The sequence below is a fragment of the Scyliorhinus canicula genome, chromosome 9 (genome assembly GCF_902713615.1).
Source record: "Scyliorhinus canicula chromosome 9, sScyCan1.1, whole genome shotgun sequence".
In the NCBI taxonomy this organism is placed as follows: domain Eukaryota; kingdom Metazoa; phylum Chordata; class Chondrichthyes; order Carcharhiniformes; family Scyliorhinidae; genus Scyliorhinus; species Scyliorhinus canicula.
In genome coordinates this window covers 128,750,394-128,765,966 of record NC_052154.1, presented here as the reverse complement: position 1 = coordinate 128,765,966, position 15,573 = coordinate 128,750,394, and the positions used below count along the sequence as shown (strand labels likewise).

Below are 15,573 nucleotides of genomic sequence, written 5' to 3'. Positions count from 1 at the left end.
TCCCTGGCGCATCAGGTGGGCAGCGGGCAGATTGGGGTGGCACCATGCCACCCGGGACACTTGAGCAGCAGCCGGGCCCATCCAGGCCTGGTCGCCCCAGAAGACACAGGGACACAGATCGCAGTGCAGGAGTCGCAGCAGGCCACCTCCATTACAGCTGTACAGTCTGGGAAACTACCTAGACATAGCGTTAGGGCCCGTAAGGCCAGAAAGGTACACACCAGTTAAGTTGGCATGGGTGCAGGGTACAATTTAGTGATAGGGACTAGGGCACAAATCTGTGTATGTTCGTTTACGTTAAACACATGTTACTACCATTACAACCTGCCTCGGTGCTTTGTCCGATGGGTGTGAGGGGTGGGCTGGTCTGGGCTGGCCGGGGGAGGGCGGGGGGGTGAATGGGTGAATGCGGGGGGCCTGGGCTCCACACACCCCCACCTCCCCAACCGTCTCCACCACCGCCAACCCAGGGATTCGATGGGACCATGTGATGGAATGGCCAGCTCGCAACAGTAGCACAGCAGTTAGCAATGTCGCTTCACAGTGCCAGGGTCCCAGGTTTGATTCCCGCTTGGGTCACTGTCTGTGCGGATTCTGCACTTTCTCTTTGTGCGCGCGTGGGTTTCCTCCGGGTGCTCTGGTTTCCTCCCACAAATCCCTGTCAGCTAATTTGGACATTCTGAATTCTCTGTGTACCTGAACAGGCTCTGGAATGTGGTGACTAAGGGCTTTTCACAGTAACTTCATTGCAGTGTTAATGTATGCTTACTTGTGACAATAAAGATTATGGTGGACGGTGGAAAGTGCTGCCGTGGGAAGCAGTCAGACATTGCCAAATGATGTGGAATACCAGAGCTCATCACAGAGTGGGTTGTCATCATTCTCCATCCCATTCGCCACCACCCGTTGCGCACACGTAATGTTGTGAAAGACGCAGCAGGCCACTACAATGCAGATGACCATCTCAGCATCATACTGGAGTGTCCCTCCAGAGGGGTCCTGGCACCTGAACCGCATCTTGAGGAGGCCGACACACGCTTGATCGCGCTTCTGGTAGCTGCATGGGTGTCGTTGTAGCGGGTCTCATCAGCCTGTAGCGTCCGGATAAATGTCATCAGCCATGACCGCAGTGTATAACCTCTGATGTCCAGGAGCCAACACCCCAGCCAGGATGGCATCTCGAACATGTCAGGAATCGTCAGGTGTGTCAGGATGAAGGCGGCTTGCACACTGTCTGGGATCGGGTGCAGATCTGTATGATGCGCAGCTGATGGTCACATATCAGCTGCACGTTCATCGAGTGGGCTCGATGGGCCGAATGGCCTCCTTCTGCACTGCAAATTCTATGATAAGAGTGGACTCCCTTTCAGTTTGTGAAGTGCGGCCAGTCATCTGCAGGTGCTCGTAGGGGGTCACCCCCTGAACCTGGGGCATTGCGGCGATGGCGGCAAACCCGCTGCCCGGGCATCCCGGTCCATATCGAAGTGGATGTAGTGAGCCACCTGGGGATATAGGGCCTCCGTGACGGCACGGGTGTATGTGTGCATTAAGGTCTGTGAGACCCCAGACAGGTCTCCACTCGGCGCCCGGTGGTGTAAACATTCAGGGCACCCGTCACCTTGACGGCCACTGGGCATGGAAGTCCTCCCCCATACCCCCGTGGTGCCAGGTGTGCCGTCATCTGGCAGATATGTTGCACTGTCTCCCTGCTCAGCAGGAGTCTTCGATGGCATGCCCGATCCGGTAGCTTCTCGAATGACAGGCGGTGCCGGTACACAAAAGGCCTCATGCGGCACCTCCTTGGCACCTCCTCCACCTCGGCCTGTAGGGCAGCCAGCTCTCCAACCTGAGCCGCTGCCATCTGTCCCTCTGCGGCACGCTCTGCTGCTGTACGCTCCGCTGCTGCAGCTTCCTCCTACTCCTCAAGCAGCGCCCGCTTGTACAGCCGTAAAGGTGTGGCGACCAGCAAGAAGGCCACCATTACTGGTTAAATTCCAATACCTATTGTCTTCAGCGGTTGAAAGACCGACATTTTAGCATGGTGCAGGTGACGCAGTGGTTAGCATTGCTGCCTCAAAGCGCCAAGGTCCCAGGTTCGATCCCGGCTTTGGGTTACCATCTGTGTGGACTTTGCACATTCTCCCCGTTTTTGCGTGGGTTTCGCCCCCACCTCCCAAAGATGTGTAGGGTAGGTGGATTGGCCATGCTAAATTGCCCCTTATATAAAAGATTATGAATTGGATACTCTAAATTTCTAAAACAGAAGTTAGCATGGTGCATACCCCCGTGCCCAACTAGGTCCACTGGGCTATATGGTGGCGCCGGATGGCACTGCGGGCTCTGTCCCTGCATATCCGTGCCTGCTCCCGCCCCCCACTCATCCACACACCCCTGGCCCCATCAGTGGCCGACACCGTGGGGGCCTCAGGCACTGGCGCCTGCCCCTGAACCAGGGGTACCATCGGCTGGCACTGCCCTAGCCTGGGGTATGCACTGTGGCCCCCCTGTGAACTACTGTGGGTGTTTCCCTGGATGCGCTGCTGGTGGGTGGCAGCCAGGTGGGGTGCGGGGGTGGGGGCACCCATATAGCTGGTGTCACCCAAGAACCAGGGGCCATGGTGGGTGCTCAATAGGTGCGCAGCAAGATGGCCATGGTAATGCCGTTCATGCCTGGGCACTGTTCCAGTCCCGTGGGGGGTCAGTCCGACCACTTGGCCTGTTCTCCCCTTCGCCCCCCGCCCCAGCCACTGTCTGGCCTGGCAGTCCTATCGCTCCTCTCTGTGACTTACCTCCTGTCTCTCTCCTTCATTAGCCACCCTTCCGGTTTCACAATTTTTAAAAGCACAAGTGAAGGGCAGCACGGTAGCATAATGGTTAGCATTGTGGCTCCACAGTGCCAGGGTCCCAGGATCAATTCCCTGCTGGGTCACTGTCTGTACGGAGTCTGCAAGTTCTCCCCATGTCTGCGTGGTTTCCTCCGGGTGCTCCCGTTTCCTCCCATAGTCCAAAGACGTGCAGGTTAGGTAGATTGGCCATGCTAAATTGCCCTTAGTGTACAGAAAAGGTTAGGAGGGATTATTGGGTTAAGGTGATGGGGTTGAAGTGAGGGCTTAAGTGGATCGGTGCAGACTCGATGGGCCAAATGGCCTCCTTCTGCACTGTATGTTCTATGTTGAACTGCGACATCAGGAACTTGACCCATTGGAGGAAGAGAATCGCGGAGGCCCTGGAGAATACCGGATCGGACCCGCTAATGATATGCAAATGGTGTATACTGTACGTGTATTCCGGTAAGCATTGACACCACTGTTGAGGTGACGGAGAATCGTGATTTGGCATCAAATTGGCGCCCGCCATGATTTTGGCACCGGAACATATTCTCCGTCCAATCATATTTCGCGATTTTGCCATCGGCAAAGGGAGAATCCTACCCGACGTATTCAGTACTATTGTTGGAATGTTGTCCACACCCAGAGCCTTCGGAATACCAGCGGTGGTAGGGTCAAGCCTTTAAGTGGGCATTAATTTCCCACTTAAAAGCCGTCCATTCGCTTACAGGCAGGAAGGCCATCACGGAAGGCTGCTGCCTCAGTTAAAATTGGTTCCCCACATCATACCCTCCTGCCAATCAAAGGGTGCTCGTGTATCAGAACCCATCTCTGGTGTAAAGTGTTGTGTTCTGTGACCTTGTCTTTGCAATGATTCATGCATAAATGCTGGTGACTTAACTAGAATGATGATTTAGTGATGTACATGTGGTAAGGTAACAATCAGAATGTTCCCCCGGTGGCGTGGGAACGGTGGCATTATCCGACAGGATAAATGGCGTAAAATGGTCACCGATCATCCGTTTGGCTGTGGGTTAGCAGCAAGGCAGCATAGAGCACCCGGAAGCAGCGGCCGCACCATGCAATATGGCACCGGCCTGCGAAATAGTGCCCCTCCCCCTTGGTTGGCTCGCACGCCCCTGACTAACTCCCAGCCCCTGACAGAGTCCTCCCTACCTGCAGATCATCCCTCCCCGACTGTGACGCCGCTGGACTGAGTCCGCAGCCGCCATGCTGAGTTCCCGATGGATGAGACTGACGCCGTTGGGAACTCGGCTGGTATGGGGTAGAGCATCGGGGGGTGTGTCACAGGCAAGGTCCTGAGGCCGTCGATATGGTGTGCAGCGTACTCTCTGAGTATGCTGCTTTGAAGGGGCGGAGCATCACGAAAGAGGCTCCGCCCCCGATTTGGTCGGAAACGGTGATTCCCGGCCAATCGGTGAACATGATTTCGGTGTCGGTGACCAGAGAATCTTGCCCATAGACCTTGCTGGAACTGCCCTTATGTGCCATTGTCCTGGAGTACCCCTTACAGCCTTCTGGCGATAGCCGGATGTCACATGACTGATGTCTGACGCTACCTGCTAGTGGGAGGCTACATTGCTGAGTGTATACAATATTATTCACAGACATATCACCACATAAGGGTTGGAGGGGGGGGGGGGGGGGTGTAATTTAATTCTGCTTATCAGGTCACCTTCATTAATCTAAATAGACTTTAAATCCAATTTACTGCATTATTAATCTATTTTTCTTCTGTATGCTCCAACTAAGGCAATGCTTACTTTCCAATGCCAAAGAAATAATGTTTCTCTTCGAAGGAAAGGACTACAGAGCAGGGAATCACAGCTGGGCCATGGCACAGGTAGCACCAACTATCAACCGCATTGTGCAATAATAATTTGAAAGGCAGCACCTGAAAACCTCTACAGTTTAGACTAATAGGATCAAACTATACTTTGTCAAGGGTACACATGAATAATTTTTCCTCAATACCACTTAACAAAATAAACAACACTGGTCAAAATCTTACCGATATCTTTTGCTTTTCGTGGTATTGGCCGCCTGAGAAGCTGAATCATTTTTCTGGCATCCAGTCGAATTTCAATTAGATTATTCAACAATGCAAGCAGTGGAGCCAATGGGAAGGCTGCAACAAATATTGTAGTGAAACCATACTGAATTGCTGAAAAGGAAAATAAATTGATTACAAAGCCATCATAACCCTTAGATAAACCGCACATTACAGCTAATAGTCACTGCCAATGCTCAAACTGGAAGCTACTTATCACTTGTGGAGCTATACCCCTACAAGGGATTTGATGTCTTCAGGAGAGGAGGATTAGGAAGAAATTGGGCAAATTAAGTGCCCAAGTAATTCTGCTTGTAACTGGTTTAGCAACATGGAGTACTGGATTGAAAACAACAGGGAAGGTTACACAATGTGGTTCACTGCAATCTGTGAGACTGTTGCTAATTCAAGGTAGCAAATAAATAAACTTGAAGAATCTTGAGTGGTAGAGTGGCCTTGCCAGTGAATGTTACCTCTAGGATCTACAGTTGCTCAATGCCAGTGCTGATCTCCCCAGAGCAACAAGAGGTAGTCATATTTTTAACAAAACACTGTAATATTTACCATTTGCAGATATGTTTTCCTCTTTAGAACATTTACAACTTGTTTTTTTTTAAAAGAACCCCCCCCAAAAAAAACACACAATGTCCCCAACTGCCCGTGCCCTATTTCCTAGCTACCCGTATACTGAGTTCCCTGTCCTTATTTAACACTGCCATGTCTCCTATTTTCTTCCCCCGACATACTGCTAATGTTCAATTTTCTTTGAAGAAGTCGATGAACGGCTGCCATCTTTGGGCGAACCCAAGTTGATCCTCTCAAGGCGAACTTGATTTTTTTCCAGGCTGAGAAATCCTGCCACATCACTGACCCACAGACCTGACTTCGGGAGCTCCGAGTCCCTCCATCCCAGCAAAATCTGTCTCTGGGCCAATAGGGAGGAGAAGGCCAGGACATCGGCCTCCTTTCCCCCCTTGGCCCCCGGATCATCTGATACCCCAAATATTGCCAGTTCTGGACTCGGGGTTACCCTCCCTTCCAGGACTTCTGACATAGGGCAGCACGGTAGCATAGTGGTTAGCATCAATGCTTCACAGCTCCAGGGTCCCAGGTTCGGTTCCCGGCTGGGTCACTGTCTGTGCGGAGTCTGCACGTCCTCCCCGTGTGTGCGTGGGTTTCCTCCGGGTGCTCCGGTTTCCTCCCACAGTCCAAAGATGTGTGGGTTAGGTGGATTGGCCATGCTAAATTGCCCATAGTGTCCTAAAAAGTAAGGTTAAGGGGGTGTTGTTGGGTTACGGGTATAGGGTGGATACGTGAGTTTGAGTAGGGTGATCATTGCTCGGCACAACATCGAGGGCCGAAGGGCCTGTTCTGTGCTGTACTGTTCTAAATTCTAAATAACGTCTGCAAATCCCTGCCAGAATCCCCTCAACTTCGGACATGCCCAGAACATATGCACATGGTTAGCCAGACTTCCTCCACACCGCGTACATCTATCCTCCATCTCGTCAAAGAACCTGCTCATCCAGGCTACCGTCACATGAGCCCTGTGGAAAACTTTGAACTGGATGAGGCTAAGTCTGGCACAGGGCAAAGAAGAATTAACTCTCTTCACGGCTTTTTCCCATTTTTCCATTTCCAGCTCTCTTCCCAGCTCCTCTTCCCACTTCTGCTTCACCTCCCTTCCCACTCCATCAATTCCTTGTATATCTCCGAAGTCCTCCCTTCTCCAACCCGTTTTTGACATCACCTTGTCCTTTAGTCCCCTCAGGGGGAGGCGAGGGAAACTTCGAACCTGCCTCCGAACAAAGTCCGGGACCTGAAGATATTGAAACCCATTCCCATCTGGTAACTCAAACTCCTCCTCTAGTGCCTCCAAGGTTGGAAAGCCCTCCTGGATAAATAAGTCCACAAATCTCTCGATCCCTGCCTGCTGCCATCTCCTGACGCCCCCATCCAGCCTCCCCGGGATAAACCGGTGATTATTACAGATCGGAGACCACACTGCGCCCCCTCTAATTCCATGTGCTGCCTCCTTTGCCCCCATACCCTTAGGGCTGCCACCACTATAGGACTTGTAGAGTACCGAGCCGGCGAAAACAGCAGGGGCGCTGTTAGTATAGCCTCCAAACTCGTGTCCTTACAGGATGCCGCTTCCACTCGCTCCCAGGACGACCCCTTCCCCACTACCCACTTCCTGACCATCGATATGTTGGCTGCCCAGTAATAATTAATAAAGCTCGGGAGGGCCAGGCCCCCCTCCATGCGACCCCGCTCCAGAAGTGCCCTCTTTACTCTCCCCGCCCATACAAAACATGTAATCGCCGCATTTAGTTTTCTAAAACAAGCCTTTGGGACAGAAATCGGAAGACATTGAAAAAATGAAAAGCAGTCTTAGGAGGACTGTCATCTTCATCATCTGGACCCTTCCCGCTAACGTCAGCGGGAGCATGCCCCATCTGTGGAAATCCCTTTTCATTTGGTCGACCGCTTTGCCCAGATTTAACTTGTGGAGCTGCCCCCACTCTTTAGACACTTGAATCCCTAAATATCTGAAACTCCCTGCCTCCACTTTAAAAAGTAACTCCCTCAGTCTCCTATCCTGTCCCCGCGCCTCGATCACAAACACCTTGTTCTTTCCCATATTCAGCTTGTAGCCTGAAAATCACCCAAATTATCCCAGTACCTCCATAATTTTGGTCATCCCCCCCCCACCGGGTCTGTAACATAAAGCAGCAAGTCATCCGCATAAAGAGAAACCCTGTGCTCCACCCCCGCCCCCCCTCACTATTCCCCGCCACACTCAATGCTCTAAGGGCCATTGCTAAAGGCTCTATGGCCAGGGCAAACAGTAATGGGGAAAGCGGACATCGTTGCCTTGTCCTCTCCCGAGATTAAAATATTCTGACCGGGTTCGGTTGGTTTTCACATTTGCCACCGGGGCCTGATACAACAGCCGAACCCAGTCCACAAAACCCTCCCTGAACCCGAACCTGCCTAAGATATCCCATAGGTACTTCCACTCTACCCGGTCGAAAGCCTTCTCCACGTCCATGGCTGCTACCACCTCAGCCACACGCCCCTCGGCTGGAATCATTATAACATTGAGAAGCCGCCTAATATTAGACGTCAGGTGCCTGCCCTTCACGAACTTTGTCTGATCCTCAAAAGGGAAATTGGTCTGTACGATCCACAACTCTCCGGGTCCTTGTTTCGCTTCAGGATGAGAGAGATTGATGCCTGTGGGGAAGCATTCCTAACTCATTGGATTCATTAAAAGCCTTGACTAACAGCGGTCCCACTAGCCCCGAAAACCTTTTGTAAAATTAACACTGGGAATCAGTCAGGTCCTGGGGCCTTACCCGTTTGCATTGCCCCCAATCCATCTATCACTTCACCAAGCCCAAATGGGGCCCCCAAGACTTCCACCAGTTCCTCATCTACCTTTGGGAACTCTAGCCTCTCCAAGAATTGATTCATTCACTCACCCCCCCCCCCCCCCCCCCCCCCCCCCCCAGGTGGTTCAGACTCGTATAAACGGCTATAAAGTTCACGGAACAAAACCACCCCTGGGTCCCTCAATACTTTCCCCCTCACATCCTTAATTTTCCCTATCTCTCTTGCCGCCTCCTACTTTCTCAGCTGATGCGCCAACATCCTACCAGCTTTCTCCCCATATTCGTACACTGCCCCTTTTACCCTCCTCAGCTGTCCCTCCGCCTTGCCTGTGGAAAGGAGCCCAAAATACATTTGAGGTCTCTGGCGATCCTTCAGGAGCTCCTCATTCGGGGACTCCGCATTCTCCTGTCCACACGCAAGATCCTCCTCATCAACTCCTCCTGGTGCTTGGATGTGGCGACCCTGGCGACCTACTGCTCCCCAGACCGTAAAGTACCGCCCATACTATCTTCCACGTGAGTTCACTTCAGCCATTATCACAGCGGTCTACATCCCACCCAAGGCAGAAGTGAGGAAGGCGCTGGATCAACTGTACACAGTCATAAACAACTACGAAACAGAACACCCGGAGGCTTTGTTCATCGTGGCCGGAGACTTCAACAAGGCCAATCTCAAGAGTGTACTGCCAAAATTCCACCAGCACATCTCTTGTCCCACCAGGGAAAAATCAAGGGCGCCTACCGTTCCATCCCCCGACCGCATTTTGGGAAATCAGACCATAAGACTGTGCTCCTTCTCCCGGCTTACAAGCAGAAACTCAAGCGGGAGAATCCAGCTAAGAAGGTTGTGCAGTGCTGGTCTGAGGAGACAGAAGAGCTCTTACTTGACTGCTTAGAGACAGTGGACTGGTCCATATTTAAGAACTCAGCGACTAACTTAAATGAGTACGCCACCACCGTCACAGATTTCATCAGCATATGTGTGGACGACTGCGTGCCAAAGAAAGCAGTACGTGCGTTCCCCAACCGGAAACCAGGGCTCAACCGCGAGATTGACTCCCTACTGAAGGACAGATCTGAGGCGTTCAAGGCAAACGACCCTGTCCTATACAAGAAATCCAGGTACGACCTCCACAAAGCCATCCGAGATGCCAAGAGAGAATATCAAACTAAGCTAGAGTCACAGACAGACTCTCGGCGGTTGTGGCAAGGACTAAACAACATAACAGGCGACAAAGCGAAGCCAAGCAGTATCTTTGGCAGCAGCGCACCCCTCCCCGATGAACTTAATGCATTCTATGCTCGGTTCGAGCAGGTAACCAACAATCCACTGTCGGGTGCCCCAGCAGCCCATAATTCACCCATACCCACCATCACAGCTTCCAAAGTCAGATCGGCCTTCCTGAAATTGAACCCGCGGAAGGCGACGGGCCCGGATGGGAATCCCTGGTCGTGCACTCAGAGCCTGCGCAGACCAGCTGGCAGAGGTATTCACAGACATCTTTAACCTGTCCCTACTCCACTCCGAGGTCCCCACCTGCTTCAAGAAGACCACCATCATACCGGTACCAAAGAAGAACCAGGCAACGTGCCTCAATGACTACCACCCGGTGGCCCTGACGTCAGTTGTAATGAAGTGCTTCGAGAGGCTGATCATGAAGCGCATCACCTCTATACTCCCGGAACACCTTGACCCACTTCAATTCGCATACCGTCGCAACCGGTCCACATCAGACGCCATTTCCCTGGCCCTACACTCATCCCTAGAGCATCTCGAAAACAAGGACTCCTACATCAGACTCCTATTTATTGACTACAGCTCCGCCTTCAACACCATAATCCCAGCCGAGCTCATATCAAAGCTCCAAAACCTAGGACTTGGCTCTCCACTCTGCAACTGGATCCTCGATTTTCTGACCAACAGACCATAATCAGTAAGAATGAACACCGACACCTCCTCCACAATAGTCCTCAATACCGGTGCCCCGCAAGGCTGCGTACTTAGCCCCCTACGCTACTGCCTGTACACACACGACTATGTGGCAAAACTTGGTTCCAACTCCATCTACAACTTTGCTGATGATACGACCATAGTGGGCCGGATCTCAAATAACAACGAGTCAGAATACAGGAGGGAGATAGAGAACCTGGTGGAGTGGTGTAACGGCAACAATCTCTCCCTCAATGCCAGCAAAACTAAAGAGCTGGTTATTGACTTCAGGAAGCAAAGTACTGTACACACCCCTGTCAGCATCAACGGGGCCGAGGTGGAGATGGTTAGCAGTTTCAAATTCCTAGGGGTGCACATCACCAAAAATCTGTCCTGGTCCACTCACGTCGACACTATCACCAAGAAAGCACAACAGCGCCTATACTTCCTCCGGAAACTAAGGAAATTCGGCATGTCCACATTAACCCTGAACAACTTTTACAGATGCACCATAGAAAGCATCCTATCGGGCTGCATCACAGCCTTGTATGGCAACTGCTCGGCACAGGACCGCAAGGAACTTCAGAGAGTCGTAAATACCTTCCAGTCCATTACACAAACCTGCCTCCCATCCATGGACTCCATCTACACTTCCCGCTGTCTGGGGAAAGCGGGCAGCATAATCAAGGATCCCTCCCACCCGGCTTACTCACTTTTCCAACTTCTTCCATTGGGCAGGAGATACAAAAGTCTGAGAACACGCATGCACAGACTCAAAAACAGCTTCTTCCCCACTGTCACCAGACTCCTAAATGACCCTCTTATTGACTGACCTCATTAACACTACACCCTGTATGCTTCATCTGATGCCAATGGTTATGTAGTTACATTGTATATCTTGTGTTGCCCTATTATGTATTTTCTTGAATTTTGTTAAATTCCCTTTTCTTCCCATGTACTGAATGATCTGTTGAGCTGCTTGCAGAAAAATACTTTTCACTGTACCTCGGTACACGTGACAATAAACAAATCCAATCCAAGATTTCGCCTACTAGATATCGCGCTCTGCCCGTTCAGCCCTCTCCCTATGGGCCCGAATCAAAATATATTCCCCTCTGATGACCGCTTTCAATGCCTCCCACACCACCCCGACCGCGGTCTCACCCCCGAATGGCCTCCCTCACTTGCTCACATATCTTATCATCTGCTAACAACCCTGCATCTAGCCTCCACTGTGGGCGCTGAGAGTTTCCCGTGTTCACCTGTAGGTCTAGCCAATGTGGCGCATGGCCCGATACTACGATTGCTGAATACTCTGTCCACTACCCCCGCTAATAAAGTTTTGTCCAATATAAAAAAATTGTTCCTGGAGTGCACCTTGTGAACATGGGAGTAGAATGAATATTCCTTACTCCTTGGCTTCTCAAATCTCCAGGGATGAGCATCTCCCATGTGCTCCATGAACCCTCGCAGCTTTTTGCCATTTTTGACACTTTCCCTGACCTAGAACTCGACCGGTCCATCCTCGGATCTAAGACCTTATTAAAATCACCCCCCATGATCAACTGGTGCGAGTCGAGGTCCGGGATTTTTCCCAGCATCTTCCTAACAAACATGACGTTGTCCCAGTTTAGGGCATATATATTCACCAGCACCACTACCATTCCCTCCAGTTTCCCACTCGTCATGATAAATCTGCCTCCCGGGTCTGTCACCATTTTCCCCACCTCGTTTGCCACCCTTTTGTTAATCAGGATGGCCACCCCCATTGTTTTGAAGTCCAATCCTGAATGAAGCACCTGCCCGACCCATCCCTTTTTCAGTCTAAATTGATCCCCCAGCTTCAAGTGTGTCTCCTGTAACATGGCCACGTCCGTCTTTAACTGTCTCAAGTGTGCAAACACACGAGCCTTCTTGACCGGCCCATTCAGGCCACGAACATTCCATGTAACCAGTCTGGCGGGGGGGGCGGGGTCTTGCCTCCCTTCCCTGTTGATCAGCCATGACCTTTCCTAGGCCAGCCCCCAGTCCACGGCCCGCACCTCCCCAGATCCGCCCATCGGCGGCAGACGGCATCGAGTCTCCATCTCCAGCCTCTGGAAGTCCCCAAATCGTCAGCAGTATCCCCTCCCACCCATCCCCCCAAATCGTTACTTTTCAGCTCACCCCCCACCTACGTGAGTTAGCCTTGCCAGCTAACCTAGCAGCTCCACCCCTGAAGCCTCAAAGTCTACTGGCTGCTGGACCTTTAACACCCCAGCTCTTAACATAGGTTTTCAGAACAATAGCACCAAGTGCAATAAGCAAACACACCCTCCACTTAAGGCCCAAACACACCCCTCCCCCTTTACAATATTTTATCAATCCCATCACAATATCTTATCAATCCCATCACAGCCTGGTATGGCAACTGCTCGGCCCAGGACCGCAAGGAACTTCAGAGAGTCGTGAATACCGCCCAGTCCATCACACGAACCTGCCTCCCATCCATTGATTCCATCTACACCTCCCGCTGCCGGGGGAAAGCAGGCAGCATAATCAAGGATCCCTCCCACCCGGCTTACTCACTTTTCCAACTTCTTCCATCGGGCAGGAGATTCAGAAGTCTGAGAACACGGACGAACAGACTCAAAAACAGCTTCTTCCCCACTGTCACCAGACCCCTAAATGACCCTCTTATGGACTGACCTCATTAACACTATACCCGTGTCTGCTTCATCCGATGCCAATGCTTATGTAGTACATTGTATATATTGTGGTGCCCTATTATGTATTCTCATGTATTTTCTTGAATTCTGTTTAATTCCCTTTTCTTCCCATGTACTGAATGATCTGTTGAGCTGCTTGCAGAAAAATACTTTTCACTGTACCTCGGTACACGTGACAATAAACAAATCCAATCCAATCCAATCCAACCTTCAAACAGAGCTCCAAACAATAGAAGTGTAAACAAACAGGTAAATGGAGAGACAGAAAGAATTATATATGTGAAAACAGATGTCTTTCCCTCCTAGACCACCTTAATTTGAAAACTCTTCTCCCCCCTCCATTCTTTTTTTCCCTTTATTATTATTTTCCCTTTTTTACCTTTTTTGTAACAAACACAAACAAAAAGGAAGAAACAGTACCTTGTACATACACTGAAAGGTTAGTTAGATAACTCAAAAAGAAAAAAACAACCCTCCCATCTCTTCCCAGACATCACAACTCAAGTTACAGTGCAGCACAGAACTTTTTAATGTAAATCGCTACCAACCAGTTTTCTCTTTTTATTAAGTCCTTATGGATCCCCCAGGTTGTTGTCTTTCATAAAGCCCGCTACTTCTTCCGGTGAGCCAAAATACAGTTCCCGTTCCTCGTAGGTTATCCAAAGACGGGCCGTGTAGAGAAGTCCAAATTTTATTCCCTTCGCATACAGCGCCGCTTTAACTTTATTGAAACGTGCCCTCCTCGAACAGTTTCGTCTCCCTAGCCCATCTCATGATGCATTCCTTGTCCAGGAATCGGTGTAGCCTCACCACCAATGCCCTCGGGGGCTCACGACCCTGGAGCTTGCGCATAAGTGTCCTGTGAGCCCGGTCCACCTCCAACAGCCTGTCGAACGCCTCTGCCCCCATAATTTTCTCGAACATCCTCACAACATACGGAGTGGCATCCGATCCTTCCTTTCCCTCCGGGAGACTGATGATCCGAACGTTCTGTCTGCGGGAACGATTCTCCAGGTCCTCCACCTTTTCCAGCAGCCGCTTTTGCCGATCTTGTAAAATACCAATTTGCAGTGCCACCCCAGTGGACTGCTCCTCTTGCTCCATCGCCTGCTCCTGCAGCTTTTGGATCGACTGTTCCTGGGTCTTCACTGTCGCCTCCATCTGATCGACAGCCTCCTTAATCGAGGCAACCACCTTGATCAGGTCCTCCGCCCACTCCTTACGGTGCCGGGCGAACTTCTCATCCAGGTATGTCACCAACTGATCCATCGACCATTGAGCCGACGGGTCGGATCTCGCTTCTCTGCCATTGCAGCAAACAAGCTCAGCTCCTCACTTCCAACCAACTTTTGATTCCTTCTTTTGCGATTATTTTTCGAGTGTAATTCCATAGGATAGGGGTCGCCTTTTCTTCCTCTCACTTTTATCCACTTATGTTAGTACAAATTTCCGCGAAAATCCAGCTTAAAAGCTGTCAAAAATCCACCAAGAGCAGGAGCTGCTAAATGCGTGACTGTTTACAGCATAGTTACCACCGGAAGTTCCATTTACAACTTGTTTTTGTAATTCACGGGATGGGTGTTATTGTATGTGAAGGTGGTGGTCAACTGCCTTCTTGAATACAACTGAGTAGCCTACCGGACTATTTCAGGTGCCAGCTAAGAGTCACATCGCTTTGATTCTGGAGTCATATATAGCCCAGACTAGGTAAGAATTGCACATTTCCTTCCAAAGTACATTAGCAAACCAGATTTCTTTTTGAAAATCCAGTAGCTTTATGATCACAATTACTGTTAATAGTAATTGGGGGAGGAGGAGGAGAACACCTCCCTCTTTGAGCCGGATAGGGCTCATCACTCGCTCCAGCCAAAGCCAAAGGCGAATGAGCACCAAGCGCTGCGATAGTCTGTTTTCACAGCTATCAGATGAAGGAGAAGGTCTTGACATGGGCCAAGCAGAATCAGCCAGTGAGATGGGAAGACATTGGTATCCATATATACCAAGATGTCATGGTGGAGCTGGCATGATGACGGACGGCCTTTAACAGGGCAAAGGCGGTGCTTTATAAGAGTGGATAAAAGGAAATTACTACGGATGCTGGAATCTGAAACGAAAGAGAAAATGCTGGAAAATCTCAGCAGGTCTGGCAGCATCTGTAGGGAGAGAAAAGAGTTAACGTTTCAAGTCCGATGATTCTTTGTCAAAGCTAACAGACAGAGAAAGTGGGAAATATTTATACTGTGGAGTGAGAATGAAAGATGAGCCATAGCCACAGAAACCCAGGGAAACTGGGTGCTAATGACCACAGAAATCAAGGGGAAAGAGTGCAAATGGCAGTGTCCAGAGAGGACAAAAGATGTGAAAGGTCAAACAGCAGGGAAACTAACATCAGAGGATGAACTGTAGATGTGGGGGGGAGGGGAAGCAAAGAGGAGAAAGGTGAAGGAAATGTGGATAAGATTGGGGGAGATTAAATATACATTAAGACAGTTAAAAGGAAATGGGATGGAAACAAATGGGTCGAGGTGGTGTAGAGCTGATCATCTGAAGTTGTTGAATTCGATGTTCAGGCCGGAAGGCGGTAGCGTGCCTAACCAGAAGATCAGATGTTGTTCCTCCAGTTTGCGTTCAGCTTCAC

The 15,573-nt window shown here is 50.6% G+C and overlaps 1 protein-coding gene across 1 annotated transcript in view; it reads right to left on the bottom strand.

The window, feature by feature from the left end:
- LOC119971676 (anoctamin-9-like) overlaps window positions 1-15,573 on the bottom strand; it is a 411,929-nt gene that overhangs the window by 100,795 nt on the left and 295,561 nt on the right. Inside the window, exon 19 of the mRNA XM_038807554.1 lies at window positions 4,861-5,013. Within this exon, the coding sequence (XP_038663482.1) occupies window positions 4,861-5,013 (153 nt within the window). The remainder of the gene's footprint in view (window positions 1-4,860; window positions 5,014-15,573) is intronic.